This window comes from Eubalaena glacialis, chromosome 4 (genome assembly GCF_028564815.1).
Source record: "Eubalaena glacialis isolate mEubGla1 chromosome 4, mEubGla1.1.hap2.+ XY, whole genome shotgun sequence".
Classification (NCBI taxonomy): domain Eukaryota; kingdom Metazoa; phylum Chordata; class Mammalia; order Artiodactyla; family Balaenidae; genus Eubalaena; species Eubalaena glacialis.
Genome location: NC_083719.1, coordinates 125,177,564 through 125,199,781, shown reverse-complemented (window position 1 = coordinate 125,199,781; position 22,218 = coordinate 125,177,564). Strand labels below are relative to the sequence as shown.

The window sequence follows — 22,218 nt, the reverse complement described above, 5'->3', positions numbered from 1 at the left end:
TTGGATATAACTTACTTACAGTAAAATATTAAGGTATAATTTACACACGGTTTAAATTTACCCTTTTTAACATGAAGTTCTGTGAGTTGTACCAACAAAAAAAATTATAACTAAAACCTTCCTCATGGCATAAAATGTCCATCACCCTGAAAATTCCCTCATGCCCATTTATAGTGCTATTAGAAATGATATATTTTAATTTCAACTTCTATTTGTTCTTTGCAAGCACAGAAACATCCAATTGACTTTTGTACCTTAGTCCTGTGTCCTGCAATCTCATTAAATTCATTTATCAGTTCTAATAGCATTTTTGTAGTTTATTTAGGATTCTATACATAGACAGTCATGTCCTCGAATAGAAACAGTTTTATTTCTTCCTTTCCAATCAGTATGCCTTTTAACTCTTTTTCTTGCTGTACTGCACTGGTAAGGACTTCCAGTGCAATATCAAAAAGAAGTAATGACAGAGTATATCTGTATTTTGTTCCTGATCTAAGGGGGAAATCATTCATCTTTCAATATTAAACATGAAGTTAGCTGTGGATATTTTACAGATACTCTTTATCAAGTTGAGGAATTTCCCTTTTATTCTGGTTTGTTGAGAGGTATGTGCATATAATGAGTATGGAATTTTGTTAAATGATTTTTATATCTATCGAGATGATTACATGGGTTTTCTTCTTTAATCTAGCCACATGATAAATTGCATTTATTGATTTTCAAATTGCATTCCAGTTATAAGCCTAACTTACTTGATCTGCTAGTACTTTCTTTGGGGTTTTTATGTTTATGTTTCTGAGGGATATTGATCTGTAATTTTCTTGTCTTGTAGTTTCATTTTCTGATTTTGGTAGCAGGGCAATTTTGGTCTCAAAATGAGAGGGCCAATAAGCACAATGAAAGATGCTTAGTATTAAGCTATTAAGGAAATGCATATCAAAATCAAAATTATATACTACTTTGCACCTACTAGGATGGCTAGAATCAAAAAGACAAGGGTTGGTTAGGAAATGGAAAAACTCATACACTGCTAGTGAGAATGTAAAATAGTGTAGCTGTTTTGGAAGAGTATGGCGATTCCTCAAAAGATTAAACACACAGTTAGCATATGACCCAGCAGTTCCACTCCTACCTATGTATATACGTATGAGAAATAAAAACATACATCCATTTAAGCACCTGTATAAGAATATTCATAGCAGCATTATCCATAATAGCCAAATAGTGGAAACAATCCATATTTCTATCAACTGATGAATGGATAAATAAAATTCAGTATATCCATACTTTGAATATTATTTGGTAATAAAAATGAATGAAGTGTGATACAGGCTACAACGTAACTGAACCTTGAAAACATTATGCTAATGAAAGAAGCTTGGCACAAAAGGCCACATATTGTATGGTTACATTTATATGAAATGTCCATTACAGGCAAATCTATAGAGACCAAAAGCAGATTAATGACTGCCTAGGGCTGGAGGGGGAAGGATTAGGGAGAGATGAGGAGTGGCTACTAACAGGTATAGGTTTCTTTGGGGGGGCAATGAAAAAATGATAAAATTGGTATGACAACTCCATTAATACACTAAAAAAGATTGAACTGTGCACTTTAAGTGGCTGATTTGTATGGTATGTGAAATATATCTCAATAAATCTCTTAAAACAATTAGTGGGGAACAGTTCCCTCCTCTTCTACATGCTGAATGAGTGTTCTGTAGATCCATTATTATTTGTTCCCTGATAGAATTTACTAGTGAAATTATCTTATCCTGGAGTTTCTTCTATTGGAAAGTTTTAAATTATGAATTTCATTTTTTAATAGATATGAAACTATTCAAATTAGCAATTTACTCATGAATGACCTTCTTCAGTTTGTGTCAAGGAATGTATCCATTTCATCTAAGTTATATCTATGGGCCTAGAGTCGTTCATATTATTTCTTATTATTTTTAATAACTGTACAGTCTATAATGATATCCCCCCTCCAATCCTGATATTGGTAATTTGTGTCTTTAATTTCTCTGTCTCTCTGATTGGCAAGTGTGCCCAGATATTTATCAATTTTATTGTATTTTTCAAAGGGCCAGATTCTGGTTTTACTGATTTTTCTCTTTCTCAATTTAATTGATTCATGTTCTTATCATTATAGTTATTTCTTCCATTTGAGTTTATCTTGAACTTTTTCTAGTTTCTTAAGGTAGAAGGTGAAGTCATTGATTTTCTTCTCTTTTAATATAGGTCTTTAACGCTATAAATTCACTGCTAAGCTCTGCATTAGCTGCTCTCATAAATTTTCATATATATATTTTTTAGTTTTTATTGGAATATAGTTGATTTACAATGTTTAGTTTCAGGTGTACAGCAAAGTGAATCAGTTATACATATACATATATCCACTCTTTTTTTTTTAGATTCTTTCCCCATATAGGCCATTACAGAGTATTGAGTAGAGATCCCTTTGCTATACAGCAGGTTCTTATCAGTTATCTATTTTATATATAGTAGTGTATATATGTCAGTCCCAATCTCCCAATTTATCCCTCCCCCTTTATCCCCTAGTAACCATATGTTTGTTTTCTACATCCGTGACTCCTGTTCTGTAAATAAGTTCATTTGTACCCCTTTTTTTAAGATTCCACATATAAGCAATATCATATGATATTTGTCTTTCTCTGTCTGACTTACTTCATTCAGTATGGCAATATCTAAGTCCATCCATGTTGCTGCAAATGGCATTATTTTGTTCTTTTTTATGGCTGAGCAATATTCTATTGTATATATGTACCACATCTTCTTTATCCATTCCTCCGTTGATGGACATTTAGCTTGCTTCCATGTCCTGACTATTCTAAATAGTTTTTTAATCCAATTCAAAATATGTTTCAGTATCTCTTGGGGCATCCTCTTTGATCCATGGATTATTTAAGACTTTTAAAATTTAATTTCCAAATATTTAAGAACTTTTGACATACCTGATTTTTTGATTTCTAGTTTGATTCCATTAAGTAAAAAATATACTTTGTATTATTTCAATTCTCTTAAATGTGTGAGGCTTATTTAATGATCCAATAAAGTCTATCTTGAACAATGTTTCCTTTGCAAACAAAAAAATGTGTATTCCACTGTATGAGGCAGCATATTTTATAATGTAATTTAGGTCAATTTGGTTAATAGTGGTATTCAGGTTTTTTGCATCTTTCCTGATTTTCTATCTTGTTCTATCGACCACTGAGAGACTAGTTTTGAAGCCTTTATCTGTAATTGTGGACTTGTTTATTTATCCTTTCTTGTCTGTCAGTTTTTGCTACATAGATTTTGAGGCTCAATTGTAAGCTGCATACACATACAAGATTATTATATATTCTTAAGGAATTGATTCCTATATGATTATGTAATGACTCTGTCTCTGGTAATATTCCTTGATCTGAATACTACATTTTCTGATATTAATATAACCACTCCAGGTTTCTTTTGATTAGCGTTTGATGATATATGTTTTTGCATTCACTTATTCTCACCTATGTCTTTATATTTAAAGTGAGTTTCTTTATACAGTGTAGTCTGACAATCTCTGTCTTATTTTTGATGGGTTTATATTGTTTACATTTAATATAATTATTAATATGGTTGTGTTAAAATCTACAATGTTGTGAGATGTTTTCTTTTGATCCCATCTATTCGTTCTTTTCCCCTACTTTTTGCCTACTTTTAGATTAAATGAGTATTTTTTATAGATCTATTTTTATCTCCATTATTATCATTATTATTATTTTGGCTACATCGGGTCTTCGTTGCAGCATGTGGGATCTTCACTGCGACATGTGGGATCTTTTGTTGCAGTGCGCGGGCTCTTCATTGCAGCCCATGGGCTTCTCTCTAGTTGTGGCGTAAGGGTTTTCTCTTTTTAGTTGTGGTGTGTGGGCTCCAGAGTGTGTGGGCTCTGTAGTTGTGGCGCACGAGCTCCAGAGCGCATGGGCTCTGTAGTTTGTGGCACATGGGCTCTCTAGTTGAGGCGCGTGGGCTCAGTAGTTGTGGTACGCAGGCTTAGTTGCCCCGCAGCATGTGGGATCTCAGTTCCCTGACCAGGGATCGAACCTGGGCCCCCTGCATTGGGGTGTGGAGTCTTACTCACTGGACCACCAGGGAAGTCCCTATCTTCATTATTGACTCAGTAGACATGCCTCCTTTAATTAATCACAGTTTTTCTTCTATTTATAGTTCTCAATTTATAGTTTGACAATTTGTAGTTTTCAAATCAATTCTGTATCCACTACCTCATTTGATATCAGAAAAGCCTTGTGATTTAAGTATTATTATACCCTGATCTGGCAAAGATAAATTATATATGACTGGCATAGAAATTTTTACACTGTGAATTTAGTGCTAGGGTCTTCATAATTTGGGGGAAAGTCACTATTTCCATGTGATTGATTTATGCTTAATTTTTTGTTAACTCCGCATCATTCCATCCCGTGTGCCAAAGGCATGACCAAGTACCTCTTCTGGAATGTTGCCTCCACCCTCGGCTGTAGCTCTAGCTGCTAGAAAAACAAAAGCCACTAGACTCTTAACTAACCTTCCTTGTTTATACCTGGTCTGTTAGTCTGAGTTTTGGCTCTCATTCCAGTGGGGCTCATGAATCGCCTCTGCCACTGACTCCAAACGTCCATTTACACATTTAATGAGCATCCACTGAACACTCATTGCATTTATTCATCACTGTCTACTTGCGAGTCATGGTTGTGGGCGAATGGTATTTGAGGACAAATAAGGCATGGCCCACACTTGAGGAACTTGTAGCTTAATGAAGGTGTCAGAAATAAAACAATAACTTATGATTCAATGCAATACATACTGCAATAGAGGTGTGTGCAGTGTGGGCCCACAGCAGAAGTGGTGAATTCTGCCATGGATTAGGTCAGGGATGTGACCATGATGTTTTTCTGAAGGATGTAATATTTGAAGTTGAGTTGGTGTGGGTTGGATAATCCATGCAAAACTAACAGGGTGATAGAATAAGAAACAGTCTGGAGGTATGCCTAGTAAAGTAGGAGGGGAAGTCATGTGCTCAGAGAGTGGTGGGAAGTTATAATGCAAATAGTAACATGTATTAGACCCACACTGTGCTGAGTTTTTTGTAGCATGATCTCATTTATTCTACAAAAATTTTATGAGGCTGCCACTCTTGTTATTTTCATAATGAAGAAGGAAAACTGAAGTTAGAAGAGTATCACCAACTTGCCAAATCACACTGCAAAGGACTGGGAGGATATTGTACTATATAACAATGAGAATACAAATACTGACCCTTCATAGTGGACCGGATATAAACAAACAGTGTGAGCATTCCAGTACATGCCAGGCAAATACTAACCCTGATGAAATCAGAAATGGAATCCAGGCCATCAAACTGTAGACCCTGTGCTCTAAGACTTATTCTATACCACAACTAAGATAAAACTGGAACTATTGATTGAGAATAAAACATGAAGGGCTTTAGGTATACACAGTAAGGAGGCATGGAAATTATTAGAGATGGGAAATGACAGAAGATGTAAACATAATTATGTTTGAGAAAGATTAAATGACAGCAATATTTAGGAGATGGGGGAGACATACATCAGGAAGACTAGACTACTATTGCAATAGTCAAGACAATGGCCCAAACTATGACACTTATTGTGGAAATGAAGAGAATTTGATAAAGCTGAAGGCTATTTGAGTGGAGAATTGATAGGACTTTGTGAGCAAATAGGTTCTGTGATGAAAAAAGAGTTAAAGAAAATTTGTACTTCAGGTAATTGGATGGATGGCAATATGCTTATCTAAGATTGGAACAGGGAAACAAGAGCAGGGGAGAAGCTGACTCTGAGCTCTAATACGTAGTGACTTGTGATTTCTTACTCCCCCCAGTGTTCTCTGTTTCCTCTTCTCCCTTTCTCTCTCTCTATTATCTCTTCCTAGCATGTTCATTAATTAAAACGAATTTCAAGATTCAGTTAGCTCACTTTAATTTTCACTTCTAATATCAAAACTCAGGAATTTGAGGGGTCATTCTTAGAAATATGCTCAGTCTTCCATGCCTCTGTGCCTTTGCAGATGCCATTCCTCCCACCAAGGAGTCTTCTCCATACCTTGCTTGCATAGTGAACACCTACAAACCCACTTTTCCAGGCTCCAAACAAATGATACCCCCATGATTTCCTCCCCAGGCAATGTTACCACTCCCTGATTGTCTTCCATAGGAATCTGTTCATACCTCCATCAGCATTTCTTATATTTATATTGCAATTGTTTGGTTACTTGTTCACCTCCTCAACAAAGGCGAGGTCAGGGACTGGTGTTTTGCATTTTTTTTTGTCCCTGTTGCCTAGCAGAGCACCTGGCAAACAGTGAAAGCTCAAGATGTGTCCACTGAATAAGAAATTAATGAATTGATGGGTGGCATGAGGATTAAATAAGTTATAACGTATGTGTAGAAAGGTGATTAGGGTGACAAAGACTATAGCCACTTCTCAGCACATGGATACCATGGGAATGGGAGCTCTTCCTGCAGCCACGTGCATCCCTTCCAGGGCTGGTCTGAAACTTTAGGTAGAGTGAACCAAGGACAAGAGAGGGGCTAATGATTTTCTTATGAGGAATACAGGTGTGAAATATGCCCCAGATGTGATATTAAAGAGGAACTGGGGCTTTTCAGTAACTTCCACTTTCCATATATGATTTTAACTTCTCACATACTATGTTTTAATCATTTCTTTGATCCCCCCCTCAGTCCTGTCCTTTACTCTCTGATCTGAGGTTCAAAGTAAGAAAACACTGATGAGGGCCTCTCCAGGAAGGGTTGCCAGATTCAGCAAACAAAACTACAGGATGCCCAGTTAAATTTAAATTTCAGCTAACCAACAAAATTTCTTTTAGTAAAGTGTCCTGTGAAATGTTTGGGACATACTTATACTTAAAAAATTACTCACTGATGATCTGAAATTCAAATTTCATGATGCATCCTGTATTTAATTCTGTAGCCTTAGCTCCAGTTCACTTTCTGCCAAGGATCGAGAAGGTGCTCTGTACCCTGCACCTTTGATAGATCAAACTGAGCTCAAACACAGGTGAATGATGCAGGTCAATGGGAACTCTAGAGACGAATGGGGAAAACAGAGCAGATACAGAGGGATCTGTGCACAAACAGGCCGGTGACTGCAGGGTTCATTGCGTGACCCAGTCTTTCCACCAGTTACAGCACTGAGCATGTGCCGGCGCAAATAATTTAATAGTTAAGAGCACAGACTTTGACAGGGAAACTTACTCAATACTCTGTAATGACCTATATGGGAAAAGAATCTAAAAAAGAGTGGATATATGTAGTATGTATAACTGATTCACTTTCCTGTACAGCAGAAACGAATACAACATTGTAAATCAACTATACTCCAATAAAAATTAATTTTAAAAAAAAGAGCACAAGCTCTGAAGTCACATGTCCTTGAGTTCAATTCCTTGTTCTGGCTTATACATGATTTGTAATGCTAGGCAAATTATTTAACTTCTCCAAGCTTGAATTTCCTTATATAAAATTAGGATAATAATGGCAGCCTCTCAATAGCTTTGTTGATATTTTTCATCTAGTTTGATTCCTGGTCAGAGTCAACAACATTAGCCTACTACTATTATTATTATTATTATCATCATCCCTAATGCTGCTTGCATGACTAACTCTCACTCCCTCCTCTGGGACAATCCAAGGTAGAACAGGAAAAGGATAGGGTAGGATAGGATAGGATAGAATAGAATAGAAAAGCAAGTTTACTGTTTAATTTTCGCTTAGTATATACAAGATACTGTGTTGTTTGCATGTGTTTTTCATCCAGTCCTCATAACAACCCTGAGAGATATCATTATTCCTATTTTGTAGACATTGGATCCAAGGCATAAAGAAATTAGGAACTATTTCTAAGATCACATAGATACACAACTTGTAAGTGGCAATCTGAAACTTAAACTCAGTTGTCTGATCCCAAAGCTCAACCACTAACACACACATCAAGATCTGGCTATGAGATTTCCAAATCAGACTACAGGTATTTCCTACCTGAAGAAAGTACTCCGATGACTTTCAGTTACACAAGGAAATGTTCATTGGAATTACAGCATGCCATATTCCTTTTATTTTCATATCCTCTTGCCAAGCTAGAATGGCATTCTGAAATAAGGTACTCATTTCCTCTTCCTAGCTTGGGTAAAACTGTCTTTCATAATCCCAGTTTCTCCTCTACCTAAAGTCAAATTCATTTGCTTATGCCAATGGAGGGTAAGTCACAAGTTCTTGACTGCTTTTGATATGGCACACATTAAAGGTTCTGTACATTTTAACAGGCATTTTATCTGCTGTCTCCTATGTCCTTAAGATAGTGCAGATGACTAGGCGGGAAAATATGTTTCAGTTTTACAGATGAGGAACCTGAGACTTAGAGTGGTGTCAGCCATTTGCCAGAGTTACAAAGATAATAACTGATGGAACTATTACATGAGTCCATGCTTCTCTTCTGAAAATTATTTATTAACTCATTTATTCAGTACATATTGATGGGTATCTTTTATATGTAAGGCACTATCCTAGAAACCAGAGCTACCTCAGTGAACAACATAGACCAGATTTTAACATTTCTTGGGAAGAGAGATATTAAATAATCAAACAAAAATATAATATTTAAGTGCTAAGAAGGAAGAATACAGAGTGTATAAAAGATTATAATAGAGGGATCTGAGTTGGATTAGAGGGTCACAGAAGTTTTCACCAAAAAAAAAAAAAAAAAAGAGAGAGAGACATTTTAGCTGACACCTGAAGCCAAAAGGAATCAACCAAAAGAAGGGAAGTGATAAGAACACGAAGAGAAAACAATGTCAGGCCTGGAGAGTATTTAATCAGGGGTACTGACAGGAATAGAAGCCAGCTATTCCGCCCCTCAGGATGATGCTGTTTCCTTGACACCAGACCACTGAAAGAAGCTGATTCAGGACTAGTCTGCATACCCCATTTAGTTGATATCCTTGAGAAGCCAGCAGGCCTCTCATAGGTTGTAACATCCAGAACCTTTGCTTGCCTGTACAGTGTTTTTGTGGTGAATTAGAAAAATATACCCCCTTCTGGGCTGACTAAGCCCTGAGGACTCGAAGCTTGTGCAAAGTAAAAGGTATTTTTGGCCTTTCTCAGGCAAATACAGCCACTTGTCAGGGTCCATGGCAGGGCTAACTTGAATGTTATTTCCCCTTGGACAGCACAGTGCTCAGTCCTAAGCAGTGACCCTGATGGCACAAATCTAACTTGCTGAGATCTCCCTACTGTGAACACTATCTCCAGATCACAATGCTTTGTATAGGAGAGACAGGACCAGAGTCTTCTTTTTTTTTTTTTTTTTTTTAAATAAATTTATTTATTTATTTTCGGTTGCGTTGGGTCTTCCTTGCTGCACAGGGGCTTTCTCTAGTTGCGGCGAGCAGGGGTTACTCTTTGTTGTGGTGAGCAGGCTTCTCACTGCGGTGGCTTCTCTTGTTGCGGAGCACGGGCTCTAGGTGTGCGGGCTTCAGTAGTTGTGGCACGTGGGCTCAGTAGTTGTGGCTCACGGGCTCTAGAGCTCAGGCTCAGTAGTTCTGACACACGGGCTTAGTTGCTCTGTGGCATGTGGGATCTTCCCGGACCAGGGCTCGAACCCGTGTCCCCTGCATTGGCAGGCAGATTCTTAACCACCGCGCCACCAGGGTAGCCCCAGAGTCTTCTTGAGAGGATAGGTTGGAGAGGCCTGGAAGGGTCCAAGCAGAGCTGCCTGATGGCTTTCGAGTGCTAAACCAGGAGAAAGAGGGCCTAGCCTTGGCCCTGTGACACCAGACAAGCCCCCGTTTTCTGTACTTCAGTTAATTTCTCCATTTATTAAAAGGACCCTCTGACACTCACAATGTATAAGTTTTGGTCAATCTGTAAGTTTAGGGACCACCCCAAGTCCTCATCGCAGGTAACTGTTTTATTATAGCATTCCTCAAGGTAATCAGTATCATCCAGACTTGAACCAAATTTTATCCCCTTGAATGTTTGTATCCAAAAGGAAGGGTATTTTACACCTGAGCTATATAACAACATCTCAAACCCAATATTCCTTTACACTGAGTGCAGTAATTTAATTATTTTTTTCTCTTTTTTAATGTTTGCAATAGTCCTTGAGTAATATACATTCGACTCCGGCAAAGATAGTCTTGCCCTCAAGGAGCCTACGGGCAACTGGTGGAGATATTTAAACAGGTACCTATCAGGTACATAAGAAGAACAATTAGCTCTGCCTGGGAGAACCAGAACAACCTTTCCAAGGAAGTAAAGTCAAAGCTGAGACCAATGCCAAGCACTATATTAGTCTCCTTGAGGATTCAAAAGTGAATAAAATACTCTTCCCTTAACATATCTATAGGCTAAAGGAGAAGAGAGCTATTAAAGTACTTAGTTCCCAGACAACTGGTCAAGGGTGATATGGCAGGTGATGGAGCAACTATCTGGAGTAGGGTGGAATGGCCATGATGGAGATTTTGCAGAGAAGGGGGCATTTGAACCTGAGCCTGAGGAATAAGTAGGAATGCGCCAAGGAGAGATAATAGGGAAGCTATCCCAGGAAAAATAAAGGGCATGAGTAACGGCATGGGAGTGTGAATGGGCACGCCCAGGTGGAGACAAGATACTAGCTCAGAGCATGGGAAAGAAGCAGAGCACACAGGGAGGCAAGTAGGCACACCTCACCAACTGCTGTTGCTTGCTCCTTGGCACTGAAAAGCACTTCTGCCTGATCCCCATCTAATTGTGAATGCTGGCAGTGGAACTAACTCCAAAAGAATGATTCCAGTGCCATTTATAAACACACATTAGAAAAACCAGGAGGGTTTTTCTTTCCTTATCTGTAAAACTCTTAGTTTGAAAGCTAGGGCAGGGCTCATTAGTAGAGATCCAAAAGCAAGTTGTGTCTATATCTTATGCAACAACCTAAATTCCATAGCAGATGATGTCACCTATAAATGCCCTATAAATGGAGCAAGGCTTCAGGTGCATCTGAACAATTTAACTGCATCGATACCCACTGCTACAAACATGGCTGTCTCAGTGCTACGGCTGACACTTGTTTGGGGACTGCTTGTCTTAATCCTGACTTGCCAAGCCGGTAAGTACCTGCAATCGCAGCACATGCATTGTGCAGTAGTTAGCCATGACTGGAGGAAGTCAGTGGCACAGATCCAGAACATAAAGGGGAGAGAGGGGAACTTTGGGCACTGCAGAAAGAGCACTGGACTGGAAGACAAGAGACAGATCTTCTAACAAAAAGAAAGTAGGACTTTTATTCAAATGTGCTTAGGTTACAGTCTCTATCCTCAGTGAATGTATGAAGTTTAGAATGATTTTTTTTCTTATATCTTCATGTGATATAGTGACACTATTATAAATTCCTTGAGAGCTGGGGGTGTTTATTTTTTAATGATTATAACTAATAATACTCAAAGGCGAAGAGTCTGGAATAAGACTCCTAGGTCTCGCTCTACCACGAGTCAGAAATGTAACTTCAGGCATGCTCTTTAACCTCTAAGGGCTTCACACTTAAAAGGGAATATCAATAGTTAACTTTCTCATTTAGTTGTCATGAAAATTAAATAAAAGAGACAAAACATATTGGAAAAGTATCTGGTCCATCATAAGCACCCAATAAATATTAACTGTTATTGTTATCATGTATCATCTCATTTGATTCTCATAATCTTTTTAAGTAAACATGCACCGTTTTATCATTTCCCTTTTTGCAGGTAAATAAACTGAGCTTGCAGAGGGAAAGTTACTTGAGCATAGACACAGGTAGAAGTGGCACACCTGGGATTGAAACCCAAGTCTTTCGATTCTTTCTATTCTAAAGCATCTACTTCTTTCATGTCTGTTCCAAGCACATAGAGGACCAAAAGGCAACATGCAGAATTCTCATTAATTAATTTTTGGTTTACAGAAGACAGTGAGCTCTTAACTTGTCTCCAATCAGAATGATAGGTCAGAAAACACAGACAGTACAAATAGTAACAGAGCTTTCTGAGCTCTTCTAAATGTAACTTGGCAGAACTCCCACCCTCCGTCACCCACTGTCCACTGGCACAACCCACAGGCAGACACTCCAACAAAGCTACAACAGGGATGGGCTCAGAGACTACTGTGCCCATCTACCTCTATAGTAATCACCGTGGTAAAGTAAAAAGTAAGATTTATATCCTAGAGACCAGTCCCAGGTCTGTCTCTCATGAACTCTGAAACTGGTTAAATCAGTTCACTGCTTTGAACCTCAGTTTCCTCATCTGTAAAATGGGATAATTACCAACTGCACCAGGTGAAATGAGCATGCTTTTGTCACTTTGTAAACTATAAAAACTGTATAAATATCAGCATTACTGTGTTTTTTCAGAACTTTATGATTATATTGACTAAGAAACTCAATCAGGTAGTTAATGTAAATAAAGGCTACCCCATATTTTAACTGAAAGGAGAAAATATTCAACTATTGGCTTTGATAATTTGTTTCTGGTATGTCAAATTTCTTAATTTTTATTATTTTTCAGCATTTTCAAAGTTCTTAATATTTTAGCAGCATTTTAAAATTTTTGTATCTTTAAGCACTAGCAGAGAAAGCTACTATGAATCATTCTGTTGCTACTATTATTAACAATAGTAATAATAATACAATGAGCATTTATTGTGGGCTCACCTTAGACCTGGTACTGCAATAAGTGATTTATATAATATAGATATAGAGATACATAGATATGCATATATATACATACATATATATGATATACATCACACATAAATAAAGTATCTTTCCATCTTGACAATAAGAAACTGAGAGAGTAATTAAATATTGTTTATACAGTTACATGGTGAACTTTTTGCTGAAGACAGAATCAAACTCAGGTATATAGGACTCCAAAACATCACCCACCATACTCTCATACCTCTCATTATATATGCGATCCAAAGGCTGGAGCCAAGGATTTGATCTTCACACACACTGCAATCCAGGGCTCCTTGCATTTTGAAAAGTTAGCATTTAGCATCATATTACAATAAAAAGTTAAAGTAAAAATAATAAAATTAAATTGTTATGCAAGTAGGCAGATAGGAACACAGAAAAAAGGAACTCACTTTTCATGCACAGAATTTCTGGTTCGCAGCTGGTAAATGTCTCCAGGGGACAGTTGTTTGAAGGCAGTATTATATCAAATGAGGAACATGCTCTGTGAAATTAAAAAAAAATAAAAGTTCAAACCCTGGCTCAGCCACTTTCTATATGTGTGACTTTAAGAATTTCTCTGAGCATCTGTTTTCTCTCCTGTAATCCTATCACTGAACTGAATAAGGATTAGGCATGTGATGAAAGCACATCCTAGTACCTGAGCATCACAAATATACCTTCTCTTTCCTTCCCCTTCATGTAATGAAAACAAAGCAATTCTGGTCACCGTGGTTGCCCTGTGCTTTATGTAAGGGTCAGGTCCATATATGCCCATTTTTGCCTTAACTCTTAGCAGCATATGCTATGTACATAATAGTAGGCTCAAAAACACTTGTTGAATGAAAAAAACCAACAGCTGAATAAATGAATACTTGGTGGTTAGTATATTGATCTTGGTTATAGGTCCCAGACTGGTAGTGCTCCTATTGAATCTTTTGCAGTGGCATAGTAAACAATAAATGTCTGCAGAATTGAAAGCCATATTTTTTACTAAGACTTTCTATTTTAGGATATAATATAAATGCAACTCTTCTCACTAATTTGACAGCCTCCACACCAAAAGCTAGTTACATCTCCTTCATTCAGAGTAATGGGATACATTGTATAGAAGTTGCGTCTTCTTGAGTCAAAATTTGTGGTGGGATTGACAGATAAAATACAGGGCACCCAGCTAAAGTTGAATTTCAGATAAACAATAATTTTTTCGTTTAATTATGTACTAAATATTTCATGGGTCATTCTTACACTTAAAAAGTATTGTTATTTATCTGAAATTCAACTTTAACTGGGCATCCTGTAATTTTATTTACCAAATCTGCCAACACTACTTGTGAGGCTACAGTAAAACTAAAAGATAAAGGTCCTACTTCATCCTGGCACCAGGGTGCAAAGGTGGGGCTGTTCGTATCTTTAATTGCCGCTCTTGCATTGCTTTTTAATCTCCCAAACCACTTAGACCACTAAGCAAAGCCAAAACCCCCCAAGGGACCTTGCACGTCACCAACTTCACTCTGGATCTTTGGCCTCATTCCAAAAGGCACTTGACTAAATATCAAAAGTAAGAGACCTGCAGTTACAGTACCATCTTCTCTTGCTATTTGTAAGATCTTCTGCAAGTCACTTAATGTTCTCAGTTTCTGAGTCCAGTGAGCTCTGCATACCCCACAAGATTGGTCAAGCTTAAACTTACACAGTAGATGTAAAATCATTATTTACAGAACTATCACATGCTGTACAAGTGACAGAATTTCTCCTTGTCATCATTATTATACTACTTTCAACCTTATAACACACTTGTAGTTAGATCATACCTTTTCTGTCAAAGACTATGCAGTTCATCACAGAGTGCTTAAGAACCTGGATTTTAATACCAGGCAAACATGGGATTGAATTCTGATTCTGCCACTTACCATCTCTGTGACTTTGACCCCCTCCTAAACCTCTCTCAGCTTCCATTTCTTTACCTTTAACTTCGGATAATAACTTTGCCTCCCTCATAGTGTTGCTGTGAGAATAAAATGAGATAATGCACGTAGATTGCCTGTCATAGGTATGTGCTCAGAAAACGCTACCTATTATTATATCATCCTCCTTATTATCATTTCCATAGGTCCAGGGATTACATGAGAAAAATACATTAAAACCAAGCAATCTGCATTTCGGTCCCAGCATTGGCATTTACTAGCTGCTTTAACTCTGAACAAGTTACTTAACCTCCATGAGCTTCAGTTTTTTCATCTGGAAAGAGAACCAATGTCTGCCTAAGCATCAATATCTGTTGCTCTGTTTGTTTTCAGGAATAAATGACACAATGCACGTGAAGACAATCACCAGGCAGGCACTAGATACGCAATAAATATAACTATATGAGGCTATATAATTAGTGAGAGGGGGTATATAGAGCTCTAGTGTTCCCTACAATGAAAGAAACTTCCCTTTCTTCTTGCTGAGAATCACCCCGACATTCCATTCTGTTTTTCAGATGACAAACCAGATAGCAAGCCAGATGACAAGCCAGATGACTCAGGCAAAAGCCTAAAACCAGACTTTCCAAAATTCCTAAACCTCTTGGGCTCGGAGATCATTAAGAATGCGGTGGGGTTCATCGTCTGCTCCATGATAAGGAGCAAGTAAGCACTGAGATAAACCTTGCTTTTGTCCAGTTCGCCGTTGGTAATGACCACATTGCATTAAAATGAATGAGAAACAAAATTGCATGCATGCCAATGTATTGTTTTAATTGAAACTTGTTGCCTACCTTAAGATATATTTGCATCTGCATGAATTTCCCTGAACTCTTTTGAGGTGAACACATTCCCAAGGAATTTATGGAACAAGGGGTTCCATAAAATATTTTTTATTTCAGGACCAAGTAGAGAGGAAGAAGAGCACCGGACCAAGGGACAGAAAGCCAGGTTCCAGTCTTGACACAGGTGTTATTTATCCAGGTGTTATTTACTGGGTGATCTGGAGTTAGGCTTTCCCTCCCTGAGTGCCTCTGTTTGCTAATCCGTAAAATTAAAGGAATAAAGGACCCGCCCAGTGCAGACACAGTAATTTGCTGATGAAGGTGGTGGGTAGAGGTGTGCTCATTAGTGAGAGGTATGATGAGTTCTGTCTTTATTTTCTGGTTTGAGTAATTCAAGAGGGTTAGCAGACACAGTAGCTAATCTCTCCTCAGAGGCAATCTGGAGAACCTCTCTTATGAGGGTTTGTTTTGATCACGAGAGATTGCCTTGATGGCAAATTCCACAACCCAGAATCTTCCCATTATTTTCAACCTGCTTTCAAGCTCCTGTGCCCAACTCCTAATACATCCTACCCAAGTTTACATAGCTCTGATTTTTACATCTACTTTACCCTTTCTTCATTCTTCCGACATTAATCTCCCCAAGTTCAGCTCTCCAGGGTCTATTTCGTTCTTTTGAATTTCTAGGTGCTTTCAATCTCCACCTCTCTGAGGCTCTGCTCTCTAATTCTCTCCTTCACAGCCCCCTAAGCAGAGTTTGACAAAGTGCAGTCTATTACCTGCTTCAGAATCGCCTGGAGAACTATCCAAAACGCAGGTCCCTTCATCCCATCTTGCACCTTCCTGGGGCAAGGCTATATAACATGCCTTTATAACAAGCGTTATAACAAGCTTTCAGGTGATTCTTATATACAACAAATTTTGAGAGCCCTTGATTGGATGCTCTGGGTTACATGGCTGAGCCTTAAAGTTCCACACAGCCTTTAAATTTGTATTCATCTTTTGTGTAGATGTGAATCTTTGTATTTTTCTAGGGAGAGTGCTTCTGACTTTATAAGATTCTCAAAAAGGTCTATCACCAGTAACAGATTAAGAGCCACTTCTATATAGAAGTGATAAGTGGCCATTTTGTATCCCTTGATCTGCTTAAATCCATATATTACTATCATGTGAATGGGCATGATTCTGCATACAATCATCATGAACAAACTGTTAAAACACAGATGTTTATTTTGTGTTTTTATTTTTCATATTGTGGTTGCTTTTGCAACTGTTGAGTTCCCATGACTGTTAGTGTAAACAAGGAAAAAACTGAATAATACCTATTATGTACAAAGTAGAGTTTAGACTCCAGTTGAATTCATATTGTTATAAATCACAACAATAGCAAGGCAAAGAATTAGAATAATAATTCTTTTTATTCCTTCCCTGGGGAATTCCCTAGATATAAAATAGCACACGTTTTCTCTGTTAACTCTGAAAGTTGACTATCTGAAATACTAAAGAATTGTTGTCAGCTCTGGGTTCAGAAATGGCACGTCTACCATTTTCTTTTTCCCTCATTTTATTCTGGGTATATGATATTCTTTCTGTTCTTGGAACTTACAACTGTCTCAGGCTCTCTGCTCTTGCTTTAATTTCTGCCTAAAATGCTCTTTTTTCCCTCCTAGCTAGTGCTTTGTCCTGCCTCTCATCTAAAAGTCACCTCCTCCGAAAACGATTCTATAACCACTCTTATTAATACAAACTTCTTTTATTCCCTGGTTATTCTCTATCACTTTACCTTGTCATTATGTCTTTATAACATATCAGCATCTCAAATGATTAATTTATTTTTAATCATGTAACTATATGAAAGTAGAGATCAGATATCTCTAGCTCATTGCTATAGCACAGTACCCTATAAGTCATATCGGGCACTTAGTAAATAATTGTTGAATTAATTAAATAAGGAAAGGAATCTTAGAGATCAGATCTAAAGCCCACATACCCCAATTTGACTGAGACATTTTGAGGGATCTTTGTTGAAAGATACAGCAGTCCTTGCTCAAGGGAACAAATCTAACTGTCCTCACTCTGTCCAAGAAAAGACCATAAATATAACAGGGGATGGGAAATGGGAAGAGACCAGCAAGAAGTATTCCTAAGAACTTAATACATGCTTAGGAAAGTAGGGGCAGATATTGTGAAGGAAAAAAGTCTAGACTGTAAGCCCCTTCTCCTCAAAGAATTTGCTGTCCTTATTGTATAAGATGGCATGAGCAAATGCAATGATAACTAAAATACTGAATAAGGTAAATGTCAGCCAAACATCACAGTTAATGTCTAAGGAAAGGAGCTGTCACTGAGGCCAGGATGCTTAGGGGAGAGTTTATGGCAAAGGTGAGAAGAAATTTGGGTCGTAAAGGACTCAATGAGATTTGATTAGAAAGAGAGAATTGCAAAAATATGGAACTTCATAAAGATAGAGAATTTGCTTTATTTACTCCTATGTATCCGATGCCTAAATACTGTGTCAAGCACATAATAAATGCTGGACCATAATTTACTCATCTCTTACCTTCTCAGCAGCTACCCCACACCCAATCCTTAAACAGTGGAATGGCCTCTGGCATTAATTCATGCTTCTGGAGACCTAAGTTTTAGACTTTGCTTTGCAATTTACCAGCCATGTGACTTGGACAGGTTTTTAATCTCTTTGAGCTTCAGAGGTTCTTTTCATATGTAAAATGATTAAAATTCATTCACTTATCCGTTCAACAAATATTTATTAATTCATACTATATGCTAGGCACTGTTCTAGGTGCTGGGGATATATTATGAAACAAATATATCAGAATATCTGTCTGTATAGAGTTTATATAGGAATAGACACCAAACTAATAGATTTGTTGGCAGATTTAAAGAGATAGTTATGCATAATGGCTTGTCAAATTTGAACTATTATGGAAATCTTAGACCTTACTACTGTAAGGTAGTAAGAAAAGTATTGCTCAAATATTATAAGATACCTTAGTGATGATTCTAACATTCCTGATCAGTCTAAATCATAATTCATTTTTTTCTCTTTTTTTTTAAGAGGATTTATGGAATGTGATGATAAACAAGAAGATAAACAAGAAGAAGAACATTCATCAAAGTGACTTCAACCAGGTGATTTTAACCTAAAAACTTACAACCAAAAAATAGTATATTGAACAAAGGAAAAAGGGTCTGTCTGATTTACTTAATAAATTTGGGCACCCATATTTACCCATAAGCAGAAAAGGGGTATTTTTTGTGTGTGTGTTTGCTTTATTCTTGCAGTCGTTTTTTTTAAATTGATTTTAAGTAGATGTATTTTTATCATCTCAAAGTCACTGACTTAATAAGATTCTCTTAAGAGAAGAAGCACAGTTGTGGGGTGAAACAAGTAAGCACTGGAAGTGAGGAGATCTGGTCCTGTCACAACTCTGCTTGGAACTTGACTTGTGCAAGTTCCGCCTATGAAAGGAGGGGCTTATATGCACTAAAATCTAAAGACCCAGGTAAACAGGCAATTAGTTACTCATGAGAAGAGTGAGATTTACTGAACCTAATTCCAGGAGAAAAGACTAGTAAGTTCTCTAATCCTGCAGTTAGATTTATGTGCAAATAGTCTGGTTTGAGTCCTCAGAGATACCTGCTGTTTCCTTATCCAGTTCTCTCCTGAGAATGGATATCGAAATATAAATACAGAAATGTTAGACTTGAGAAAGTAATTCTATAAGTAACTAGCATGAAATTAGTACTTCTGTTTTAGGCAGTAAGCTAAATGCTGTATATGTAGTACCTAATTTAATTCTAACATTCCCTATGAAAAATATGTATTGTTATTCTAGATTTTATAAATAATGAAACCAAGTCTCAGGGAGCTTAATTAATTGGCCAAGTTAATAAGGGAGGAGGGGTGGATCTGAATTCAAACAGCCTGATTCCAGTCTGTGCTCTATCACTCAGCAATAGAGCTGCTGAACAGCGAATAGTGTAGGAAGAGGCAGTAGAGAATAGTGATTAAGCTGTGTGATCTTAGACATACCTCGAGGTGCCCATAGAAATAAAACCCTACCCCTTTGGTTAGTTGAATTACCTTATATGCATCTCCAGGAATCATGGCCTTTCCCAACTTTTTCCCTACCGGCTTCATTTCATAACAAGGGAGTGATTGGCGTGAGCTTAGAAAGCTACTATCATATTACCCTGGAACTTAGCCCACCCTTTTCCTTAAGCTTCTAAGGATGGAAATCAGACTTGCGCATTGGAATCAAGGTGTGCCCAACGCAGACACGCCTGAATCTCACCCCAAAGACAGCTAAGCTTCTAAAAACACTCACTTATGTTTGCATCTTCCCATTCCCATCTTCTCAGGGAACAGCCTACCTCTTGTTGCAGGTATCCTAACCCTTTGCCTTCATTCAGGCTCATTGGTGCTCACACCCTGAATCTTTGGAGTGCCACCCTAGAGGTTCAATGTATGAGACAGTCCAATAAGCAAGGCAACATGAAATTTTAGAAAGAGCAAAAGCCATAGAGAAGATGTAAGTTCAGCTTCTATCTTGGCCTCTTATTGGTTGTGTGACCATGGGGAGGTCAGTTGGTCTCCTTGAGTCTCACTTTACTCCTTATTAATATTTAAAACGTTTGGAACTTAATTGTTCCAGACCTTAATGTCGGAAATTTTTTAACTGCATATAAAAAAACTTTGAGTGGATTCACGAACCAACTGTAGATGCCCTAATGGGCAGAGAGGAATGGCTCTGTCTAGGGATATAAACCAAATGGACTAGAGAGAAAGAAGCCTCTAAGGCAGAGATTAAATTTTGGATGGTTTGATCAAGGCTGTCTCTCCTAACTCCAGTGACTGTTCATTTAATAAATAGTTTTAAAAGTTGCATTTGTATGATAAGTGCCTCATCTAATCAAAAGCAAATCATGACTTTAGAATTAGTGATTCACAGCAATGCCTATTTCTCCAGTATAGAAAATTTGGCCAAAGTTTTAGGTATTTCCTAAATTAAGATAGGTAGATAAATAGATACATATATAGATATCCCATTTTTCTCCTACGACATATGCCTCTTTCTTACATAGTCCTTTAATGCTTATTTAACCCATGCGTACTATGTGTCAGATTCTGCCAATGCTACCAAGATGAATAACACTGTCTCATGATTAACAAGTTTATGGTTTGGACTATCACCTAGCACAGTGCACCCCAGGATTGTGCAGGAAAATAATGAAGTTCTATGTACAAGTGCCGTGGGCATGCCTTGGAGAAAGAATATAAAAAGGAAGCCCTGGAGGAAAGGGTGGGCATTAAGAGGGCTTCACAAAGAAGGTGAATTTCTGCATGCAATCTCAGATGATGAGCAGAAAAGGGCAAGTTCTCAAAAACTAATCATCCAATAATTGGACACCTAATTAATCTGAGATTCTCCCAACCTCAGCTCAATCACATTGATATGATTTCCTTATGTTAATAAACTTACAATCTTAACTCCTAATGTCCTGCATCACTTGAAATCATGGGGATTCAAGTCTCCCAGTGTCTTAAGTCATTTGACATCTTAAAGTATAAATTACCTTTCTTGTGTTAAAATAAGAATCCAATGAACCTCACCAAGATTATGGAAGAAGTAAAAGATGGGAAAGCACCTTGTGAATTCTTAATATCTATGTACATTTTTAAAATTAAGAACATAATATACTTGGACACACTAGATGACATGTTTAGACCTGCTGAGTCAGAACTTCCTAGGGAGGGAGCTAGGAATAAATAAATTTAATAGGAAATCCTCAAGTAACTAATGAGTAAAATTGCAGATGGGCATGACATCACTCAATATCCACCCCATGAAGTCTGATGGGAAATATTTCTTTTAGAATTTAGAGCAAGAAAAAAAAAATTTCCTTCCCTCAGGACTGCTTCCTCATTTCTGGTTATAAGATTTATGTAGCTTGGTTTATTTCATTTATTTAATTTTCCTGTCTATCCAGAAACTCAAAGAGAAACTGATGACTCAGTTTACCCCAGTAAACATATGTGCATTCTCCCTTCATCCCTGTTGTTGATTCTTGCCTTTTCATTTTTGTTGTTGTTGCTTGTTTCTTCAAATATATATTATAGTTGATTTCATTATAAATCATCTCAAGTTCTAAAGTGGAGAGACATAAAAATGTTAAAGAAAAGATTAAAATATCTTTGTATTTTTCTTAAGTCTTTAAGCCCTCTTCAGCTGGTAATTGTTTCCCTGTCTCTGGTTTGTGTTTCTAAGGACATACGTGCATGGCTCCAGAATAAGGCAAGGGCAGCTGAATCCTGCTTTTCCAGTTCTTTTGTTTCACAAGTCCTCCAGGACAGAGGCCTCAAAGCAGCTCCCAGCAAGTTCTCAGGATTCAGGTCCTGGCTTCAACCAAAGACAGCTTCTTTTGAACATCCTGACTTTGCATTTTTGCTTCTAGAAGTCAAAATAAATGTGTCCTCTTTAGGGACACATATCCTACTTCATTAAGATTTTTGTTGGAGGAAGTAATTTTTCCTGAAGCATGTTTAAAGTTTTTAATGATGCAAAAAATATGAAATATATAAAAATTATTATTATCCAGAATAACTGAAGAACATATCAAATTAAGAAAACTAAATTTCAGATA

The 22,218-nt window shown here is 37.4% G+C and overlaps 1 protein-coding gene across 1 annotated transcript; it reads left to right on the top strand.

Moving 5' to 3' along the window:
• Nucleotides 1–11,120: 11,120 nt before the first annotated feature.
• On the top strand, nucleotides 11,121–21,944 carry C4H5orf46 (chromosome 4 C5orf46 homolog). Its single transcript, XM_061188307.1, has 4 exons — nucleotides 11,121–11,198; nucleotides 15,283–15,430; nucleotides 18,629–18,702; nucleotides 21,843–21,944. The coding sequence occupies exons 1-3, from the start codon at nucleotides 11,129–11,131 to the stop codon at nucleotides 18,690–18,692; spliced, it is 282 nt and encodes a 93-aa protein (XP_061044290.1). The 5' UTR covers nucleotides 11,121–11,128; the 3' UTR covers nucleotides 18,693–18,702; nucleotides 21,843–21,944.
• Nucleotides 21,945–22,218: the final 274 nt, after the last annotated feature.

Coding starts and splice junctions, on each gene's coding strand:
- C4H5orf46 (XM_061188307.1), top strand. CDS start 11,129: ATGGCTGTCTCAGTGCTACGGCTGACACTTGTTTGGGGACTGCTTGTC. Junction 11,199..15,282: donor AATCCTGACTTGCCAAGCCG/GTAAGTACCTGC, acceptor TCTGTTTTTCAG/ATGACAAACCAGATAGCAAG. Junction 15,431..18,628: donor TGCTCCATGATAAGGAGCAA/GTAAGCACTGAG, acceptor TTTTTTTTTAAG/AGGATTTATGGAATGTGATG.